Below are 23,591 nucleotides of genomic sequence, written 5' to 3'. Positions count from 1 at the left end.
TTGAAGGCAAAATCTTTCAGTTCCTTAGAATTGCATGTACTTGTCTTAACCCCTTTGCTGGTCAAAGGCCTACAATGCTTGAATTATGTAATGTAATCAATAGTTTGGGAAGAGATATGACAACACAAATTAATTACAATGAGACACTGAGGAAGTCTAAAATTGCTACTCCTAGTACCTAGAATCAAATTGTTGAGGTAGAAATTATTGAATTGAGAAAATTATGTAACATATTTGCTATAGTCTCCGGACGTTGTTAAAGTACGCTTGTTTGCTGTAATATATATATATAGTAAAAAGGGAAATAACAAAGTTGTATTGAATCTATATATAATGGTAAATAATATATGCATCGAAAAACGGATCACTTAACTATTTGACATTTATGCGTTTAGAATAATTGTTCAAATTTCCAAGATAGATTATTATTATTATTATTATTATTTTGAAATCAGATGCATCTTCATATTCTAGATCTGTTGGTGGACTACTTGCGTAGTTACTATTTGTAAGAGTATGATCAACTGCTTATGGGCAATACTCAGCCATCGTTTTTAATAATATGGAGTTACCCTATCAATTTGTATTTGTTCGTTTGCATGGGCCACTGTTAAATCATTTTAGATCTATAACCATTGACCACATGATTTGAAAAATTAACCTTGCTATAGTTGATCATTGCTGCAGGGAAGCAAAAGAATTTAAAAATTCTAATTGTTAAACCATACCAAGCTTTGTACCCATGTTGAAGATCAGGTCTTATTTGATTATTTAAAAAGTATGATGTTGTAGTAGTTAATGGAAACTAATTTTTTTGGTTGACTTTTGTCTGGTTGATCCCAACTTAATTGATCAATGGATTAAATTAGCAAATATGATTTTGGGATCATTAAAACCGGATGAACCTACAAAATTTTCAAGAGATTTTTTTGTTTTGTTTTGTTTTTTTTTTTTAATTAGAGTTTTTAATGCATCATTACCATTATTGCAACTTGCAAGGTCAGCCCTAAACTCTCTAAATAAAGGAAAAGCATCATCTTTGTTTGAAATGGATCTATTTATGATTTAGATCAAAGCATAGTTGGTACTCATGCTCTTAAATTCATCTTTGATTACCTAATGTAAACTAATTATTTTAATAATAATTGATATTAAAACTGGCTGAGATTATTTTTCTCATGCATTTCTTAAATAGTAGCTATATGGATGTTTGTGTGCGAATTTTTGTAAAATGTATGGTTGCGTTTAATGTATTATTTTCATATTTTAAACAATTTGACGTTGGACCTCACTTAATCAGAAATTTTTATCATTCTATTTTGCAATGTCAAGACACATAAAGCATATTTAGTTATATCATGAAAATAATTTTATCAAGGAAGAAAAAAAAAAAAAAAGAGAAAGAAAAGAAAAGAAAAGAAAAAGAGAATAAAAATTCAAAGACATTTTAAAATGGCTATAGTGAAGTGGTCTATTCAACGCCTATATTGTGTCAGCCTCTGGAACCTGAATAGCGGATAAATGTGGTTTGCCAAAACCCCGGCCCTTGGGCCAAGAAATTAAAAAAAAAAAAAAAAAATCCCAGAAATATCCTTCACAAAAATATGCTATCATGCACAAATATAAAAATAAACATATAATTAATAATTAATTAAAAATATGAAGATATATAAGAACATAAACATAAATACACTAAAAAAAAAAAACTGATTTATGCCTGCATTTATTTTCAGCATTTTTAAAAGCCCCGCTATAGAAGTTACAACTTCCAAAATAATCTCGAATAGTCAAATGTGTAGTAAGCAAAATAAAAAATGGTAAGTTAGGATATATATATTGGTTAATCGTTTAAAAATTATTATTTTTTATTATATTAGCTTACTTATTTGATTTATTTATGAATTATTATACTTTATTTTATAATTCCCATTTGAAGTTAACTTTAAGCGTTGGGATCCAATATATAATTGGGCAAATATGTGTTGGGCTTCACTCAATGATGAGAAATTCGAGTCCATACTCTTTTTGTTGGGCTTAGGCTTTATTTCTTTGTAATTATAAAAATATACTGGAAGCCATCTCTTTTTGTTTGGGCCGTTGCTGATTTGCCGTATTCTAAACTTGACTTTAGCAAGTCCAATAAGACTAATCATTCATCAACTAACACACACACACACACACACGCAAAATTGATGCAATACGTTCACATATAAACAGTAGCTTGGCCCAAAAAACATAACTAGTTTAGATGTAGGCTTTTAGGGCCCATTTGACCTTTTTTTTTCTTTTTTTTTTGATAAGCATTCAACCAATTTTTAGCCAACTTTACTCTGTTTTTTTCCTCCTTCCTCCTTAATATAAGCATATCCTAGATTTTTTATTAATCATCAATGCGACCAGTCTTCATGCCTCTTTTCTTTTTTTAATTTTTTATTTGCCTACATACTTTAATGTCTAACATGCATGCATGGTAATTTAAGCATGATTTTAGTTTAGCCTTTTATTTTCTTACAATAATTAGTAGGGGAGAGGGAGATGGATTCAAATCCAGATTCTCTTCCATGAGATCAAGAACTTGATGCATGTATGCTTGTCAATTCTTCTAATTACCACATCACGAATACCATCACAAATAAGGTTTAAGCTTTTGTGCATGAAGTTCATAGTTCACCAAAGATAAAGTAGGGATAATTTGATACAATTTGAGGTTTAATACTGCAATTTTACCTGGAGCTTTTTCTTAAAATTAATTTTAAATAGGAATAAAACATAATTTATTTAATATATTACATAGAAATATAATTTTTTCCCTTTTTAGAATTAAATTTATCTATTAAGATTTTTTTTTTTAAACATATTTATCATTAAAAAAATTATTTTAAGAAGATGGAGACTAGAGAGGCATTGGGCTGGGGCCCAACGCGTGGGTCTATACAATAACAAAAAAGAAAGGTGGTATTGTTACGTTGTTGTGTTTATTTTGCATATTATGTTTTTTTTTTTTAAATATAAATTTGAACTGCATATATTCTTCATGTGGATCGGTGGATGCCAATTTGTCAAAAGGAGATGTGCTGGAAATCGAACTATTTGCAATTTCCAATAAATAAGTCTCTTGAGATTTTAATAAACAAGTCTCTTGCAATATTTGTAGACTAAGGCCAAATTGATGAGATCGAATGAGTGCATGGGAACCCATCAATAAAGTGTCAGCAATCATGGATTCATGGGGAGTTATTCGCATGTAGCTGCGACAAAATTGCCTCCTTCATCATGCAACTTAACTGGTTGCATGAATTTGGGAGGAGCTAGTACTCCTATTACCAATTCACCATCTTGATTCTAGACCCTATTCGGATTATGTGACTTTTGTCTGGTTGATCCCAACTTAATTGATCAATGGATTAATGACCTGTTTGGAAATTTAGAAAGAGAGGAAAGGGAAGGGGAGGAGAGTAGAGGGGAATGATTATTTCCCTCTACCTTTTTTGGATGTTTTTAAAATTAGTAAGGAGGAATGGAGTAATTAGCCCTTCATCTTATTTGGATGTTTTTAAAATTAGCAAGGGGGAATGAAGTAATTAGCCCTTCATCTTATTTGAATAGAAAAATTTACCCCTATTTGAAAATGAACTTGCCACATAAAAAAAAAAAAAAAAAAAAAAAGACTTGTAACATTGGTTTATTATTAATTTATCAATTTTGTAAAGTCTTGAACTTGATTATTATTGTTCAAATCTTAGAATATGTCAGTGAATATTTTTTATTTTTTATTTTTTTTGGAGAAGTAGAAATATATATATATATATTTTTTAAATAAAACAAAATACCACTGGAAAGTTTTATTTTATTTTATTTTTTCAGAGAAAATACCCTTGGAAAGTTCAAAACTTGGTATCCTTCTCCGCCGGGTCAACTTGTCTGATCGACGATCTCCACGGCGATTTGGAGAAGTCGAAGCAAGCGTTACAACTTGTTGAGTTGATAAACGACTCCGATGACTGGACTAGCGGGTCAACGACCGTGGTTCAAGTCGGCGATGTACTCGATCATGGCGGCAATTAGTCCGAATCGTGTTAGCTTTTGCGATTTTGAGTCGGTTTTCCAGCTTGTTCTCTGCGATGAGTCTGATCTCCATGGCCGCTTGCTTTTGCTCCTCAATTGAACAGGACTGGATGTTAGAGATGAGTTGTTGGATCAACTCGTTCGAGTTCTCTAGCGCACAAGCCATGACGAGCTGCCGGCTCTGCGAAGAAGTCGTCGGAAACTCGCCGGATCTATCGCTGTTACATTTGCTAAAACAGTGAAGCTTCAATCAAAGCAAACAAAAACAGTGAATCTCAAGTCTTTTTTTTTTTTTTTTTTTTCATTCAACTTAAATTTTCTTAGGAAACAAACAAAGAATAATCTATGTAATTTTGTTAATTTAGAAAGGGTAAATTAGGGAATTTACTTGGATAATAATTTATCTACTCTACCCTCTCTCCAAATCTCTCCAATTTGGGGGGAATTAAAAATGAGGGATTAGAGGGAGTTGAAACCCCTCCCCCTCCTTTCTTAAAAAACTTCCAAACAAGATAATTGGATTACTCTCTCTCCCTCTACTCTACTCTTCCTCCTTTTTTAAACATCCAAACAGGCCATAAATTAGCAAATATGATTTTGGGATCATTAAAATCGGATGACCCTACAAAATTTTCAAGAGATTTTTTTTTTTTTTTTAATTAGAGTTTTTTAATGCATCATTACCATTATTGCAACTTGCAAGGTCAGCCCTAAACTCTCTAAATAAAGGAAAAGCATCATCTTTGTTTGAAATGAATCTATTTATGATTTAGATCAAAGCATAGTTGGTACTCATGCTCTTAAATTCATCTTTGATTACCTAATGTAAACTAATTATTTTAATAATAACTGGTATTAAAACTGGCTGAGATTATTTTTCTCATGCATTTCTCAAATAGTAGCTATATGGATGTTTGTGTGCGAATTTTTGTAAAATGTATGGTTGTGTTTAATGTATTATTTTCATATTTTAAACAATTTGACGTTGGACCTCACTTAATCAGAAATTTTTATCATTCCATTTTGCAATGTCAAGACTAGACACATAAAGCATATTTAGTTATATCATGAAAATAATTTTATCAAGAAAGAAAAGAAAAGAAAAAGAGAATAAAAATTCAAAGACATTTTAAAATGGCTATAGTGAATTGGTCCATTTAACGCCTACATTGGGTCATCCCAGAAATATCCTTCACAAAAATAAAACCAACCAAAAAAAAGTAAGCTCTGCTTTTCCATCTTCTTCCTCAGTCCTCTACCAGCACGATGGTCTGCCATCCCCATGTTCTTCTTCCTCAGTCCTCTACCAGCTCCTCCTCGATCAGACCCATAAACTTGCAACCAACAGCAAATCAAGCATCTCATCTACAGACCCACCATACCCACAAACCTAAGCCTCCATCTCCTTCCTCAGACCACCGATTTGCCACATCCAACCTCTATAACCCTAAAACGGCCCCCCATTTTCCGTGGGTCTCATCAAGCCCATGGCCACAGATAACCCACCATGCCCACCATACCCACAAACCCACAAACATCGAACCGAGGTCGAGGTCGAGCTCCTTCCTCCCCAGACCACCCGGAAACGGCGCCCAATTTTCCATGGGTCTCATTCAACCCATGGCCCATCAACTACGTCGGTGCCCAAAGGTATCTAATAAGAACTCTATAATATATATATTTATTTATTTTTTATTTTTTGAATCCGAACTCTATAACAATTAGGACTCTATAACTATTTTCTTATAAATACTTGATTCTTATTAGTCTTTTTTTTCACGGCGGCTGTTCAATTTCTAGGTTTATTGCTCTTGCCTTTCTCTAAGGTATGGTATTCGTTTGCCTCTTTATATGCATCTTGTTCAAAATTTTCATATTTAGAATCTTAGTTTCAGGTAAATATTTATAATAAAAAAACTCACTACAATATTAAAAAGTTGAGATTCGGACCTACCCAAAGAATCTATGTATTTTTTTGGAGAATTCCAAAGAATCTATGTGAACCTACACTGAATTATATATATGGTTAACTGATGTTGTTGGGTTTGTTTTGCATATCAGGGTTTTAGACTAGGCGTCAGACAACGTACAATTCCTTCTTTCCTTCAGGTAATACTCTTTCAATTCAAGTCTTTATTTTCAGTCTTTTGCTTTTTTGCAACCTTATAAAGAACAATTTGGCTTGCAACTGCATGTATTAGAATGAGTTCTATAGGTATTAGTAAATTTAGCATCAGGTAGTCAATTTAGCTACATTTTATTTTTTAATTTTAGTTTGAATTATGTACATAAAAGTTTCACAATTAATAAAATGAAAAAAAAAAAAAAATTTATATTAGGACCCACCACAATGCAAAACTAAGGTGTTGTGAAAATATTTTGAGATTTTCATGTGCCCCTATAACTTTCTCTTTTAGTTTTAGTTTCCCCTCCCCCAAAAATATAAAAATAAAAATAAAAATGAACACGGTTCTTCTTTGCACCTCATATTCAGTCATGGAGTTTAAACGTATTTGCATCCAATGCAATTATTGTGTTAAAAAGGTATTAAAAAAAAAAAAACATGATTTTTGATCCTTTTGTTGAAATCAAAAGTGAATTTTTTACCTTTCAATTGAAATCATTGATCTATTAAACCAATTTGAATCCAAGCTTAAACCGTCCTAATGTACTATTTATTTTTTTTACCATGTCGCATTTCATGAGATTCAAACCTACCCAAACAATCTACGATAGTCCACACTTAGTCATATATAATTAAGTGGTGCTGTTGGGTGTGTTTTGCAACATAATAAGCAAGTTTTCTATTACAAACCCTTCAAAGTTGTATGTGAATTTAAATACTCAAAAAATAGCAAATTTAAGAAAAAAAAAGTTGCCACAATTATTAAAAAAATAATTTAGAATAATTTATTTATTATAATTTAAATATTTGAATTTAGATATTCTCAATACCTCAAATTTAAGAAAAAGGTTAGTGCCTATTTAAAATTATTTATATATGATAATTAAATTTATATTTTCTTAAATTAATAATTAATAAGTTGTGCATCGTGTGGTTATAATACGAGTCATCACTTAATATATTCTGGTGCAGAATTCTTTTGGGTTATGTTATATTCATAATTATTTATTTATTTATTTTGTTTCATTATTATTGTAGGGATCCACATTGGTGGTGGAATATATAGCTCATGTTATAGGGCGGTGCTGTTGTTGAGCTTTTACCTAGCCGCAACCTTCAACCCTAACCTATATATAAAAGGAAAGGTTTCAAAGCAACACAACGTTCGTTTGGAAGAGCCTCGATAGGTGCTCCCTTCTCCTTCAGGTATCTTTCTTTATATGGCACAATTTGTCTTGCAATTGTTTAGAATTTATGTAACTTGCATTATATTAGCTCTACTTCCATCATCATCAAGTACCATAATTCTCATGCTTTTATTACCTCAATTTTATTGGATTTTGTCTTCCTAGGTCTTTTTTCTTTATTTTATTTTTCAGAATATATCATTGATCATCTATGTTTACGCCTACTTTTACATGGTTCATGAATGCATGGTACTTTAAACATGATTTTAATTTACCCTTTTTTTTTTCTTACAATAAGTAAGGAAGAGGAAAATCTAGATTCTTCTTCATGAGAGAACTTGAGGCTCTTCGCTATCCATTGGAAGCTTATCAATCCTTCTAATCACATAAGTAACGTCACAAGAAGCTTTAAGCTTTTGTGCATGAAGTTATTGTTCACCAAAGGAGTGAATCTTTTTAATGGTTACTCTGGTTGCGTAGTTGTAGTAATTTTGATCTCCACTCTCTTTGGGGTCATCCCAATTGTTGAGTAATATGTTGAGATTAATGTTAAAATAAGTGGTGTTAGTGATAGATTAAAAATGATCTTAATATCTCTAATCAAAAGTTACCATATTGACAATGCAAAACATCCATGTCTTGAGGGATGGGGGGGCATGCATGTTTGATTCTCTTTTGGGGGAGGAGAGGAGTCCTGTAATGATGTTCTTTATTTATTTAAAAATAAAGTAGTTCCCATTCTACTCACAGGGCATCTATATATAGCAAAAATTGGTGGTGAGGTTGGTTGCTTCTTCTTTTTCAATTAATGGTTTAGGACAATGCGACTCGTAATAATCAATACTAGAATTGGTGCAACTTTGTGGATTGGCTTTATTTTGTCCATGGATGCATTATACTTTAGGCACGATATAATTTAGCTACTGCATGCATATGTATCATTCTAACCTCATGAGTAACATAACAAGAAGCTTAAGGCTTATGTGCATGAAGTTTATTGTTTCCCAATGAGGTATAATTAGTGGTAGAGTTTCAACCTTTTATGAACACCCAGCTATTTTTGCAGATTAAGCAATGACAAAGCCAAAAGAAGATTTCTCCATTAAGGAGACCTCGGCAAACATTAGTGCCACAAAGTTTACTATAGGTCCTGCAACTGCCTATGATCTTGTCGAGCACATGAACTACTTGTTTGTAAATATTTTACAGGCTAGAAATTTGATAGGACTTGCTGGGCCTAATTCTTGTGACCCTTATGTTGAAGTGAAGCTTGGAAACTATAAGGCCACGACTAGATTCCTTCAGAAGAAGTCAAACCCTGAATGGTATCAAGTTTTTGCTTTTAAGAAAGAACACATTCAAACAGCTGAAGTGGAGGTTATAGTCAAGGATAGGGCTAACATAACAAATGAAATCATTGGTAAAGTTTCGTTCCTGGTTAGTGATGCTCCTTTACGTGCTCCACCTGATAGTTGTTTGGCACCACAATGGTATAGATTGGAGGACAAGAACAAGAAGAAGGTTACAGCAGAGGTGATGATGTCTTTTTGGATGGGAACGCAGGTGGATGAAGCCTTTTCCGGTGCCTGGCAATCTGATTCAACAATTATTAGCAATGATGGTGTTGCTTTAACACGTTCGCAGCAATATTATTCACCTAGGCTTTGGTATCTTAGAGTTAATGTGATTCAAGCTCAAGACTTGGTACTTAGAGATAAGAATATGAAAGACCCAGAAATCTTTGTGAAGGCTACACTTGGGACTGTGGTTGTGAGGAGTAAAGTATCGCCAAAGAAGAATGTGAATCCCACATGGAATGAAGACATTATGTTTGTTGCAGCAGAACCTTTTGATGATTCTTTAATTTTGAGTGTAGAGAATAAGTTGCATCCAAAGAAGGAGGAAAGTGTGAGTTTAGGGAGGTATGTAATGGCTTTGTCAAATGTGCAAAAGAGGATGAATAATGCACCTGCATCTAGCAAATGGTATAATCTTGATATGCCAAAAGAATTAAAGACTGAACAAAAGCAAGTCAAGTTTGCTAGTAAGCTTAATATGAGGATATCTTTGGATGGTGGATACCATGTTCTTGATGAGTGCACCCAATATAGCAGTGATCTTAGGCCCACTGCAAAACCATTGTGGAGACCTGTCATTGGTGTTTTGCATTTGGGAATCTTGAAAGCTACTGGGCTGCCAGAAATGAAACCAATGGAGAATCGCACAGATGCATATTGTGTGGCTAAATATGGTTCACGGTGGGTGCAGACAAGGACAATTGTTAATAGTCTTGCTCCACAATGGAACGAACAATATACATGGGATGTTTATGATCCATGTACTGTCATTTCAATTGGAGTGTTTGATAATGGTCATATACAAGGAGTGGATACAGTTCGAGGGCCATGGCATCAAAGGATTGGGAAGGTAAGGATTCGCCTATCCACGCTTGAGATGAATCGTGTTTATATACTTTCTTATCCGCTTGTTATCCTACAACCTTCTGGGTTAAAAAAGATGGGAGAAGTTCAATTGGCTGTGAGATTTTCTTGTTCATCTTTGATTAATACAATTAATACTTATTCGCAACCACTACTCCCCAAGATGCACTACTTAAGCCCACTGTCAGTATATCAGCTTGATACTTTAAGGCAACAAGCTGTTTACTTGATCTCCTTGAACTTAAGCAATTCTCAGCCACCATTAAGGAAGGAGGTCATTGGCTACATACTAGATGTTGGATCACAAACATGGAGCATACGGAAAAGCAAAGCGAATTATGATAGAGTCACAACACTCTTGACTGGTTTTCTTGCTATGATCAACTGGTTTAAGAAGATACGCAATTGGACAAATCCTGCCACTACTATCTTCATTTACATATTATTCCTACTGGTGGTTTTCTTTCCACAAGTAATATTACCTGCAATGTTTCTCTTCCTTTTCTTAACTGGGCTTTGGCGCTATAGAAAGAGACCAAGACTTCCTCCTCATGTGGATGCCAACTTGTCTCATGCTTATACAACAAATGAAGATGAACTTGATGAAGAGTTTGATCCAATACCATCTAGGAAGACAGGTGAAGTTCTTAAATGGAGATATGATCGATTGAGGATCATTGCTGCAAGGATGCAAACGGTGTTGGGTGACTTGGCAACACAAGGGGAGAGGCTGCAGTCTTTGTTGAGTTGGCGAGATCCTAGAGCTACAGCTATCTTTGTGTGTTTCTCTTTGATTGTTTGCTTGGTGACATATAAGATTCCGTTTCACTATATCATTGTTCTTACAAGTACTCATGTGCTAATGCATCCAAGACTTCGTGTTGATTTTCCTTCAGTTCCCCAAAACTTCTTGCGGAGGATGTCTGCAAAAACTGATGGCATGTTTTGAGAACTCAAATATTTTTTGCTAATTATGGGATGTTCCAGTTTACTTTATTTTTAATGGATTTTACATTGGAGTAGGCACAATTTGTGGAAATATTGTTTTATTTCTTTGGTGGTTGGTGTTGTTTTTTCTTTTATTTTTAATGGATTTTGTATTGCACTTTTAAGTTTTAGACCGAGGGTTTGAGGCAAAATCTTTCAGTTCCTTAAATTGCATGTACTTGTCTTAACCCCTTTGCTGGTCAAAGGCCTACAATGCTTGAATTATGTATTGCAATCAGTATTTTGGGAAGAGATATGGCAACACAAATTAATTACACCGAGACACTGAGGAAATATGAAATTGCTACTCCTAGTACCTAGAATCAAATTGTTGAGGTAGAAATTATTGAATTGAGAAAATTATGTAACATATTTGCTGCGGTCTTTGGTTGTTGTTAAAGTACGCTTGCTTGCCGTTAATATATATATTTTTTTTGTAAAAAGGGAAATAACAAAGTTATATTGAATCTATATATAATGGTAAATAATATATGCATCGAAGCACGGATTACTTAACTATTTGGCATTTATGCGTTTAGAACAATTGTTCAAATTTTCCAGATAGATATATATATATATATATATATTTTTGAAATCAGATGCATCTTCAAATTCTAGATCTGTTGGTGGACTACTTGTGTAGCTACTATTTGTAAGAGTATGATCAACTGCTTATGGGCAATACTCAGCCATTGTTTTTAATAATAAAGAGTTACCCTATCAATTTGTATTTGTTCGTTTGCATGGGCTGCGGCTTTAGCTTTGCCTATAGCCGTGGTTTAAAAACACGGCTTTAGGCAAAATTATAATTAAAAATTTAATCAAACCCTCTATTCACCAAAACGCCTCACCCTAAAGTGCTGTTGAGTGAAGCTAACGGCAAAAACACATCCTCTTCAATTAATTTGATATTCCAAACAAGAGGACATGTTACAAGGATTTGATTCATATAGTTTTATGTATGTAAACTATGATGTAATTATCTCACATCGTTTTTTTTTTTTTTTAAGTTTCAAAATCCAAGGCTAAAAGGGGACCAGCTGTTAGCATTGTTTGTAGGGCTTTTGTTTGTTTTTTTCGTGCTTGGGGATTCAATTCTAGGGATGATTCCATTCTGTCGTTTTTAGTCTCTCTATCTTTTTGTACATAATTCCCTTTGTTGTTGTTTTTGTATATTTTTTTTTCTGTTCATATGTTTTTTGGCTGCTTCGTTCTTCTTTTATGAATTAGTTTTTTGTTAATAAAATTGTCTTACCATGTATCATGATCTTAGCCTACCATCAATGACCTATAGCCTAAGTTTTTTTAATAGATCTTTAGTTGAGTAGTGGACAACAGAGGTTAATGTATAGCAGGCATATATTATATTATATAAAGAAGAGATAAATTATCATTATTTTTCAAGTTTGTTGGAGTTTATTGATTTCTTAAATTTTAGATGCTTGATTTTGTTTCTAGGTGTTTCTTTTGTATACCTTTCGTGTATTACGGTTATGCCCTCCCCCCCCCTCCTTTCTTTTTTTGCCCTCTTGTTCTATCAAGGGGAAAAAAAGATCCTTACAAAACCTGATCTGCATTATGATGTTCTGTTACTGAGCACGCATTCAACAAAATTGTAAAAGTTCATGATGCTGGCTTTTCACTGCAAATATATATATATATATATATTACTTCATATATTAGAATACAAACATATTTAAATTTTCAATTTTCTTGGTGTTACTTTTACTAATATTCTCAATTTCCCATCAAACGTGATTCAGGTCCCTCAATATCTTCTAGATAATATGTGGGGTAAGGGTGAGGCCTGTAAAATTGTGTGTACTCAACCTCGCTGTATCTCAGTGACATCAGGTGTGCACTCTTTGCTATGGCCTCCAAAGTGCTTAGTTCCCTTAGTTGTTATATAAATTTTAATTTCTCAGCTTAGGGTGAAACATGATTTTGAAACTCTGGGTAATTTTTGTAATTAGTTGCTGAGAGAATCTGTTATGAAAGAGGAGGGAATGTTGGTGATGATGTTGGATACAAGGTAATGTTCACAACTTCTCTTAATGTACTGGGATGCCCTCTATCTTCTGTATACACTTCAATACAACCATTTTTGAAACAATTTTGCGGAAATTTGCATAATGAATATTTTTTAAAATATAGTTTTCTTTTCTGAACCGCATGTTATTGATACCAGCGAAGGAACTTTATTTTTTATTTTTAGGTTTTTGGGTCACGTAAGATCAATTGTATTAATATGAAATTTACAAAGAGTAGAAAGGGGACAAATAGAGTATACCAGCTAGATACCCATAAGTTCCCTTGCAAGGTTAAGAGTAGAATGAATGTATGAAATTACACAAATTTGATGGCCATCCAAAGACATTCAAAACAAAATAATTAGGTTGGGATTATGCTGCTGTGGATTTTGCATAATGGCAAGTTACTGTTTCTTTCTTAGGAATAAATATCAAAATATGATATCTTGATTTTTCCGTATGTAATTTGGTATGCACCTTACTTAAGCAGTAGCAATGGAATGTTTACATGGAAGCGTAAATGTACTTTATGTTAGTATAAAATGTGTTGGATACCTAGCAAAGATAAGGGTTTCATGGTTAGTGATTATTATAGAATTTTAGTTGGCAACACTTTCTATGGTTTTCCTTGGAAAAGTATTTGGGAGCAGAAGGTTCCCTCTAGAGTAGCTTTCTTTGTATGGATTGCTGCCTTAGGGAAATGCTTGACGATTGATAATTTACAAAAAAGGAAGGTGTGGATTTTGGATTGGTGCTACATGTGTAAGAGAAATGGTGAATTGGTTGACCATCTATTCCTTCATTGTCCTTTTTCTAGGGATCTATGATCTGTGGTTTTGGGTCTATTTGGAGTTACTTGGGTTATGCTGCACACTGTTTTGGGGCTGTTACGGTGTTGGCAAGGCAGCTTTGGTCGTCATCAAAATGGTTATATTTGGTCCATCATTCCTCGTTGCTTATTGTGGTGTCTTTGGAGGGAGAGAAATAGTCGATGTTTGAAGATATTGAGAGCTCTTTTCCGGACCTCAAGCTACTCTTTTTTAGAAGTTTAAGGGATTGGTTGTTTGTTTTGCAAAATCAATCATTCCCTTCTTTTATTGATTTCCTAGACTCTTGCAATTTTTGTATCTGATTTCTTATCCCTTTTTCACTCCTTGTGTACTAGGGTGTTCCTTTTTATATCAATATAAGTTATTACTTATCAAAAAAAATCTTTATACATTGAGCTATTACAGTTACTATATCTTTGTCTCCATGCTAGATACGATTGGAAAGCAAAGGTGGGAGGAACTCATCAATTGTGTTCTGCACGAATGGGATTTTATTGAGGGTGCTAATTTCTGAAGGGGCTGGTAGGTTGAAAACAGAAGGCAGAGCGAAACCTGCAAAGCGAGAGATTTCTGGCATTACTCACATTATCATGGTATGTATCCTTGGTTAACTAGTAGTTTCTCTCAAAAAATAAAAAAGGTAGTTTCTCTCAAAATAGAATACATGGAGTGTAAGTTTGTAAAATTAGAAATAAAGATGAAGGGATTATAAATCATGATTTAATAATTCATAAGGATGGTGAGATTGAAGAGGATGTGAAAGATCAAAGATAGGATCACAGATTCAGATTTGAATGTCAATGAGGTTAGTTAATGACTCTTCTCCCCCTATGTTTGCTAAACTTTGTTAATCATAATTTCTAATGCAACTGAATTGTTTCAGGAGGAAATTTTTGTATCATCTTTTGCTGCTGCTGCATATTTGAAGTCCATTAATTTCCCAAAAGATGAAAAGGTATTTGTATTTTACCTGGTGACACAAACAGAAAATATCCTATTATACCAGCAATGTAGGGATCAGCTCCATGTGAGAGACCCAAATCATATGACATGAGCCTTTGCATTTCAATTGCATGTGTATAATACTGTAAGCATCTACTTGAAGTTCTGGATCTTCAACTTTTATAGTGCTATTCACTTTGGAGTCCATAGATCTGATTTCTCTGTGTATGAGTCAATTTCAGTTTCAATTTTATCATTATAAAATGCAGAATTGATCTCATTTTGATGAATAATGTGATATCACTTTTAAACTGATTATGATTTTTGGTGTATATATGGTTCCTGGTTGATACAGCTTATTTTCAGCTTTTTGAAAATGATTTTGTTTTAAAAACTGTACCTTGAAAAAGGAAGCTTTAAAAAAGTTGAACTTTTACGATTAAAGATTGTTTGGGAATGATTGGTTATCTGTTTGGATGGTTTTTTTTTTTTTTGATAAGTAATAAAGAAGTATATTAAGAGAACTGCCTCTTAAAATCTACTCCTGATTGTATGGTCAAGTATAGGAGTGATAGCCGCTTCAGACTTCAAGTGCTTAGCAATGTCTTGTCTTTTAGGTATCATTCATTGGTTTGTTGAGGATCCATATCTGAATCCAAATTTTTGGGACTTAAGACTTGGTTGTTGTTGTAGGCTGTTGAAAACAAATTTTTGAATGCCTTCAGTACTATGTGATTTCTGATGTCCCTTTTTGAGCAATGGAAACTGGACTTACTTTAATCCTTTTTTAGATTTCCCCCCAGCCCAGGTATGAACTTACTTTAAGTAATGTTTCACCCTGTTGTCCTTCAAGTTTTTTTATTTTTTTGTGTTCTTGTAAAATGTGACCTCATTGCCCTGTCATCTTCAAAATTTATGGCCAAATTTGGGAAATAATTCTGGACTATCAGTTAAGGAACAAATTTGCCTTCTGGAATCTATGGTGTTGGAAAAATTGAAAGATTGCATTTTTAATGATAAGAATGGGAAAAACATATTAACTACAATAGGTTTGAACTTTGTAGCAATATTGGGTACCATTTATAACCTTTTACTTTTATTCTATTTTTTAAAACTCCCACTTGCTACCTAATATCTGGGATGCACGGATGCGGAAAAACGCCCGCCGCACTTGCGGCGATGTGCGAGGGACGCTGCTGCCTGTGTGTCGGTGCGTCCAGTGTTTTTTTTTTTTTTTTTTTTTGCAGGCCGACTTGCGCTGATGCGGGCTGATGCGTGCTGAATCGGGCTGATTCGTGCCGACTTGGGCCGTATTGGGTGAAACCGCCGAAACACCGAAATTCAAAAAAAAAAAAGTGCAAAATTTCTTCTCTTTTCTCTCTCTGTCTTGTTTTCCTGCCTCTACTTAGTCTAGATGTTGCGTAAACTGGTTTAAGAAAACTAAAGAAAGGTAGAAAAAAAGAAAAGGTATGAACTGGGAAGTTGGAGTGACGGAAGAAACAAAGGTTAAGAAGACGAAAGAAGAAAAAATATGTAGAAGTAAAAGGCTGACCTGGTGTAGAGATTTTTTTAAAAGGTGTGGTGTAGATTAAGTTTTGGGAAATGGAAGCCTGGGGGAAATAAAATAAAAAATAAAAAAAAGGTGAAGTGGGGACTCTTTTTGATTGGTCTCGGGCTTGGAGACTCACGACTAGTGATTCTCTCCCTTCTTTCATTAGCTCTCTTTCCCTTTGTAATTAATCTGTGGATTGGTTTTCTTTTTTGCTTTTTCTTTGTTTCCTTCTTGTAATTTCTGGGTTTGCTCTATGTTTTTTCATGCATAGAGTAGCCATTCGTATATATAACATTCTTACTTATCAAAAAAAAAAAAAAATTCTGATGAGACCAAACCTGATGTGTTGTTGACTTGTTGGCACTGGAGTGGCAGGTGAACGGAGAGAATAAAAAGAAAAAGATTTTAAATTTGTAGGTTTAATATATGAACATCATGTTTTAGTTATTATTTACTATTGTTCTTAAATTTGGTATTTTTTTATATAATGTGAAAAAATATGCTTAGTAATATATTAAAAATATAAATAAACATATTTTTATAAATTTTTTAATCACCGCACCCGCATCCAATTTTTTAAAAAATTGCCAAGTCCCGCACCCGCACCTGTGCTTCATAGCCTAATATTCATTTTTTGCCATTGATTTTCTCAGTGCAATTGCTATGGAGCTAATATCAATTGATATCAGCTTTTGAATGAGACTTGACTGTGGAAATATTTCACAATGGGGGGTGTCATCGGTAAAGCTGCAAATGGAATTGGAGGTGTTATTGGAAGTGCATTTGCAGCTCCAATCAAGACTATCTTTGGTGCATCATGCGAGTAAGAAAACTTCCATGCTTGTTAAATTTCATGTTTTATACTGTCTGTTACTAGCGTTGGGCTCTGCTACACTTTATCAACTAAGTTGTGAAGTTGAAAGAAGCTCAGTAGGCACTGAGATTGGCTTCAATTTATTTTCATTCTATTTGCATTTTCCCTGTCTATTCTTACTTCAATTTAGGAACTATCTCATATTTTTCCTTTAACTTGCAACATTCCTTGGGAACAGAATCTTTATTTTTTATTCTATCTAAACCTTTCACTGCTATGTAAGATTCCTTCCACATTAATACATGGGAGCCAAAGATTTGGGGTTTGTTCCATCAAAAGTCACCAACTTGAGCATCCTTTTATCTGGAAATTAGACTTCTCTACCTACTTGGCCAGTGTCAAGTAACTGAAGGGGTATTTCTGCCTTTGCCCAAGAGTCACATGAGAACAGTGCAAATTATAAAATAGTAGGTTCCTTATTTTTTGGGTGAATTATATACTAAGTATTCATTTGAAGGTGCGGTTGGGGTTAAATTAAGCGATTTTTTCAGTTTATTTAACTTATGTATGATTTTTTATTCTTCTAAAAAAAAATGTATGATTTTTTAAACTTTACTTTTAATAAACCTAGATTTTATTTTTTTTAATCTTAATAAAATAATAAAAAATAATTAACCTCTTCCATTTATTATTTTTTTTTGAGAAGAAGGTAAGTAAAACTCTCCCAAATAAATTCAAATATCAACCAGCATGAAGTTGCATTTTCCCAGGCCTAGTTGGGCATAGGATAGTTTGGGTTTCAACCCTGCAGCCCAAATCAACGAGCTTTTGAATGTGTGCGGAATCGTTAAAACCCAGTTCACCTAATTATATCTGAAATTAAAGAATGATTTCCAAATAAGTGGGCCTCACAAAATAGCCCAATTTAATGAGCCAATGGAGACTTTTGGCTATATGACGAAAGGGTTTGTCGGTGTGCTTAATTAAGTAATATGAGGCCCAGCTTGGGCCTAGTGCACCTTATTTTTATTTTTTATTATTATTAAATGTTTTCAAGTTTCTTAAGGCCTAAAGGCACAACAAGGTGTTTGGGGGGGAGGGGGGTTGGGAGAGGCTAAAATTTGACTGACAATTACATATTCTCAGCTGTCAAAGAGTAATGTATGGGTTAACTGACAATTTAAAACAACAGGTATACAATGCAATCTGTCTGCCTTAAGGAAGCTGGGGTAAAGGCATCGGGCTCTTTGGAAGAAGAAACCATTTTAATGGGCCTTACATTTGGAGGCTACCTCCGTTTGAAGGTATTGTATTGTCTTTATGAGAACTAATGCTATTCAAAATGCTAGTTGTCCAACCAATGCACTGTATTTCTGTCTTTTAATTGGAGCATTTTTAACTGTTTTAAATCCATTCTAATTGGCAACCTGTGATAACATTTCTTCTGGGATGTCAGTAAATTTCATCATTTAATTATAGTTCTAACTATTTTCTCCATTCCCAAATCATATGGTAGGCTGATGAGGAGTCTATCTACCAAGCTTTGAGCACAGCCGTGGGAGTTTTGGACAGCATTGAAGCAACAATTGCCAAATTCTTTTCAAAGGTTCAATTTTCACTTGTGATCGTAACTGCCAAAATATATTAAATACTCTCATTTTCTTCATCTTTTGGGGCTATATGTTCTTGAATAAATTTAACAGCTGAATCCACTAGAATTCAATTTGGTATCTTATCCAAATTGAAAACCTCAATAGTATAAGTTTAATATTGGACAGGTCAACTAATATAAATTTCGGTTATATTTCAGCAGATTGAGACAATCCTTTTTATTCTTACAGAGCTCAGAAGCATGTTTGAACTAGAAGATGAGTTTCTGGAGGAACTGGAGTTGGCTATAGCCTTGGTTTCTACATTATTGGTAAGCCTAGAATCTTTCACCTTCAATACTTTTTTTTTTTACTTTTTTCTTTTAAAATTGTCTTTCTCTATGTGCATTTAAATATGAGTAGTTACATACGAAATGCATTACTTTTGTTATTACAATTTTTTTAATATAGATGCAATTAGATTTGAAATCTATGGTTTTTACTTCAGGATAATTGCTCTTTATTGTCCACAACATTAAAGTCATCAATGAGTGTTCTTTTTGTTTTGTATATATAAAATGACCCAACCATATAGAGATGCTAGACAAACCACCAAACATATCCTAGTAAGAAATGAATAAGAGCTTGGATTAGGCTTTGATATCAAATTTGAGGTTCTGGCCAGTTAAAATCCACAACAATTGAGGCCCAAATGAGGAAAACAGCGTTGCTATAGTGCTAAAACCAGTTCCGTATTGATTTTAATATTTTAAAAGGGCAGGCCCAATTGAAATATTGATAAGCATACAAATGAGGATTAAGGCCCAAATGTGGAAATAATGCACAGCTAGAGTGGCTACAAGCCTACAACCACCCTCCGCTTTTGGCATTTGAAATGTGTAACCTAAGGCCATAATCACCAAAAAGATAAAGTAATTATAAAAACGTGTGGATTTTAATTCAAATTTTCTACGGAAACTTTTTTATTTTTATTTATTTTTAGTCGGGTTAAGGCTGCGTTTGGTTCAATGTAAAATGATTTCAAAGTGTAAAATATTTTCAAGTGAAAATATTTTTCAGAAATGAAAATGATTTCAGGTGTTTGGTCACATCACAAAAAATATTTTGGAAAATATTTTAAGGTGTTGGGTTGTGTTTCTGAAAATCCTTTAGAAAACACATTTTCTCTACTTCCAAACAAATATTATAATAGGAAATCTGAATATATAAACCAAATCAACAATAAAACATAACAAAAAAAATTTCAGTCTTTCTCAAATAAAAGCACCGATCATGAGAGAGGGAGAGGGAGAGATAGATATAGATTGAGAGAAAGAGAGAGGTAAAGGACCACAGATCGGTGAGTGGGTTTGAAGGAGGCGAGATGGGTGGGTGGGTCTGACAGCGGCAAGATTAGCAGGTGGGTCTGATAGCGGTGAGATCAGAGGAAGAAAGATTGACAGATTGAGGGAAAGAGAGATAGATCGGGAAAGAGAGAGATCGGAGTGGATGGAGGACGGCGGCAGTTAGATTGGTGGCTTTGGCGGTGGAGTGAAGTGGAGTGGGCTGGTGATCATTGGCGGCTAGATCGGCGATCAGTGGTGGTGGCCAGATCGGCCAGTGCGTTGGAGAGCCTGGTGGAGCACGGCCTATGGTCGGTTGTCAAGATCGGAGCTTAACCTGTACTCGTCGGTGCATGGCTGGCGATTGGAAAGGTGGGTCTTGGGTGTTTGTAGATCGGTGATGAGGGAGGGGTGGGCTGAGATCTTCAAGTCTGTGATGTCTGTGAGTGCGTGTGAGGATTTTGTGAGAAGTGTAAAACATTTGAAGGTAAAATAAGAATGGAAATGGTTTTACGGGTGAGAAGGGGTTTTTTATGGTCAAAGTGTAAACGAATTTCAGGTTGACCATATTTTCCTTTGGTACCAAACACACACAAGGATGTAAAATAATTTCTTGAAATGGTTTTCACCCGAAACAAACACAGCATAAGTGACAATTTGTAAGCAGTAGACAATTACTTTTATATAGACATTACTGACAATATTTTTATTTTCCCAACACTCACAACCTATTATTTTATTAAGTTAAGAAAAAATTTATGAAATAAGTTATCTAGATTTTTTCTTTTTCTTTTTGGGGATGAAAAGAAACATGCAGGATTCCACAGTTTAAACTTTAAAGTAAGTCTCTTAGAGTAAACAAATAATTTAAAGTCCAAACCCCAGCCCTTATTATTCAAGTTATACATATTTTTTGATATTTTAGAATGGTGGTAAAGAATATAAAACATTAAAACAGAGACTATAAATTCAAATTTTGTTGTAGTATAATAATATTTTATATAATAATCTAAAAGCAAAAGTGTAGTATTTGTTATTCCTAAACTTCTATTGAGTCGCATCATAATAGCATTTTAGACCATTTTGGTCAATTTCAGTCTACTTCAAACTATCTTCTTTCATCAAAAAAAAGAAAAAAAGTCTACTTCAAAAAAGAATAATGTCAATCAAAAACACCAAAAATAATAAAATGATGTATTTGTAAACATAGAAAGATAGTAAATATTTTTATAATTTGTTTATTTTTTAGGAAAAACAGGTTATCTACAATAAAAAATAGAGATTAAATTATACATTATATCAAATCTTAAAATAATTATATATTCGCACGCAACCGTGTGGCCAAATAGACTTCAATGGCCCGGATGAAGGGTTATTTAGACACAAGAGACCCCAATTTGACTGAGACTTAGCGATTAATCATAAAAGAATATTATCATTACCCCAAGTTCCACTAGTAGTGTTTGAGGACCTTGATTAGCGTCTGGGATTGTCTGTAGGCAAATTCTAAAGAGAATGAAATAATAATATAAAGTAAATATATCACATGCATATATATCTGTTTGAACCTTTTTTGGCGGTAATTATCAGCTTGGGGTCTCTTGTGTCTATCACATCTTAAAATAATTATATATTCACACGCAACCGTGTGGCCAAATAGACTTCAATGGCCCGGATGAAGGGTTATGTAGACACAAGAGACCCCAATTTGACTGAGACTTAGCGATTAATCATAAAAGAATATTATCATTACCCCAAGTTCCACTAGTAGTGTTTGAGGACCTTGATTAGCGTCTGGGATTGTCTGTAGGCAAATTCTAAAGAGAATGAAATAATAATATAAAGTAAATATATCACATGCATATATATCTGTTTGAACGTTTTTTGGGGGTAATTATCAGCTTGTTGAAGTATATATATATATATTTTGTCCTTTTAAAAAGTTAGAAAAAGATTAATTGAAGAGGCATTAGCATAGCCCTTGTGCACTTAAAGGCTCAACCCATTTACATTCATAGGGGTAGCAACCATGATATTAATAATGTTTTCAAAACTGTTTCTAGAAAATCCAATAACCATTAAACCATGGTAGTAATGCTGTTTTCAAAAGCCTCACTTTTGTTTTTTGAGTCTCTCTTAACAGGCAAAGGAGGAAAGTGTACAAGTACATCTCATCCAAGCTGCAAAGGAGTCAAGGAGAGGCCAAGATCACTAAAAATAAGCATGTATGATGTATATACATATGTAGCAAAGTGTATTATAGAAATTTGATATTTTGTAGACAGCTTCCATTCCTCATGTTAAATGAGTACTTCGTTAAGAATTGGGATAATTTTATAACCACTCTGTCTTTTTTATTTCTCTTTTTAATTTTAAATAAAGTTTACCACCAAATTGGACTGGAGGAATTTTTTTTAACTCATTATGTAATAGTTATAAGACCACCCACGTGTTTAGCCAACCCCAGGCTGGCAGTGATATCGGTAGCATAGGTATGCGATGCACTTAATTCTTCATATCAGGGATGATTGTTTCTTTAAGCTTTCAATCTATGCAATATGTTATTAATTATATATAGATTAATGCTTTATCTCTTCAAAATTGATATTACAACTCCTATGATAGTATCAATCTGCATATTCATTATACTTTTGCTGACACAGACCCTCAATTCAGGCCATGGTAACCATTATCATAACTACATACTCATCTATCTTGTTTTTGTCAGTTGCTTTATGAAAGAAACTGTTTTGACTGTTGCATTTGGCATTGTGAGATTCTTATTGACATTATATACGTATTTCAGTTGTAACTGTTACTGATTGGTCTTTTTTTTCACTCTTGTAGCAAACTCACCACCTCATGCAGGCTATACAAATGATAGTGCAGGTGGTTACATGTCAAATATAAATCCTCTTCAATGCTAGTTGAATATAAATTATATATAACTTTTCAGTCATACATTTGGATTATGTGTTCGTCTCCAATTTCAATATTAAGATATCTATTTTGAAATTTTTATTGATTGGCTTTTTATCCTTTTTAGGACAATCTCACTTAACACCTCATAGGGATCATGGCTTGAGGAGAAAAAATTACATGCTGAATCGTCCAGTAGGTCCGATGATCAACAAACACAGCCAGCCTAAGCCACAGCAGCCCATACTAAGTTTCAACCAGTCATATCATTTACTGCAGCCGCAGCAGACAACTAGCCAAGCCCAGCCCTCCCATCCTCAGGCTGACACTGCAGGTATGCTAGATGATAAATCCTCAGGCTGACACACTAATAAAATGTCTGCTAGTTTATACAACCAGGATTTAAGACAGACTTGAATATATGTAACAATGAGGACCTGGTTCTCATTATATAGGAGTTAATTTTGTAGCTAATATTGACATTTCCCTACTATTTTATGTAGGACAATCACTCACCTACAAACTCTGTCATGGGGTGCAGTAATTATAAGTCAGGTTGTCCATCAGGTCCTGTGATCAACAATCCTGGTCCACAGCAGCAGATTCAGGAGGCCCCAGAATGCCACAACAACCAACCATGCAAGTCAGTGTGCAAAAGAGGTGTCGAGGCCCTTCATGATGCCGCTTCTTGTGGGACTTGTCTGAATCTGATGGTGAGCGAATAGATGTTTCAATCAACAGATTTGGGCAGCCCATTGGCCGTGAGG

The 23,591-nt window shown here is 33.9% G+C and overlaps 1 protein-coding gene across 6 annotated transcripts; it reads left to right on the top strand.

Moving 5' to 3' along the window:
- The first annotated feature begins 5,239 nt into the window (after window positions 1-5,239).
- On the top strand, window positions 5,240-17,443 carry LOC115952284 (FT-interacting protein 3-like). Of its 6 annotated transcripts, none has more exons than XR_004083326.1 (11): window positions 5,240-5,715; window positions 5,866-5,891; window positions 6,127-6,174; window positions 7,229-7,396; window positions 8,444-9,804; window positions 12,569-12,659; window positions 12,779-12,837; window positions 14,097-14,258; window positions 14,535-14,620; window positions 16,813-16,982; window positions 17,257-17,443. XR_004083326.1 is itself a non-coding variant. In XM_031069386.1 (10 exons), the coding sequence occupies exons 5-9, from the start codon at window positions 8,452-8,454 to the stop codon at window positions 14,589-14,591; spliced, it is 1,722 nt and encodes a 573-aa protein (XP_030925246.1). In that variant the 5' UTR covers window positions 5,240-5,715; window positions 5,866-5,891; window positions 6,127-6,174; window positions 7,229-7,396; window positions 8,444-8,451; the 3' UTR covers window positions 14,592-14,620; window positions 15,301-15,390. The 6 variants fall into 6 exon arrangements, 4 of the variants coding, with proteins under 4 accessions (XP_030925246.1, XP_030925244.1, XP_030925243.1 ...); XR_004083327.1 differs by lacking the exons at window positions 16,813-16,982; window positions 17,257-17,443 and adding exons at window positions 14,401-14,470; window positions 15,301-15,390 and having other exon boundaries at window positions 14,549-14,620; XM_031069386.1 differs by lacking the exons at window positions 16,813-16,982; window positions 17,257-17,443 and adding an exon at window positions 15,301-15,390.
- Window positions 17,444-23,591: the final 6,148 nt, after the last annotated feature.

The sequence above is a fragment of the Quercus lobata genome, chromosome 7, assembly GCF_001633185.2.
Source record: "Quercus lobata isolate SW786 chromosome 7, ValleyOak3.0 Primary Assembly, whole genome shotgun sequence".
NCBI lineage: Eukaryota > Viridiplantae > Streptophyta > Magnoliopsida > Fagales > Fagaceae > Quercus > Quercus lobata.
The sequence above is the reverse complement of the archived record's forward strand: the minus strand, read 5'-3'. Positions and strand labels throughout refer to the sequence as shown.

Coding starts and splice junctions, on each gene's coding strand:
- LOC115952284 (XM_031069385.1), top strand. CDS start 8,452: ATGACAAAGCCAAAAGAAGATTTCTCCATTAAGGAGACCTCGGCAAAC. Junction 10,757..12,568: donor GATGTCTGCAAAAACTGATG/GCATGTTTTGAG, acceptor AACGTGATTCAG/GTCCCTCAATATCTTCTAGA.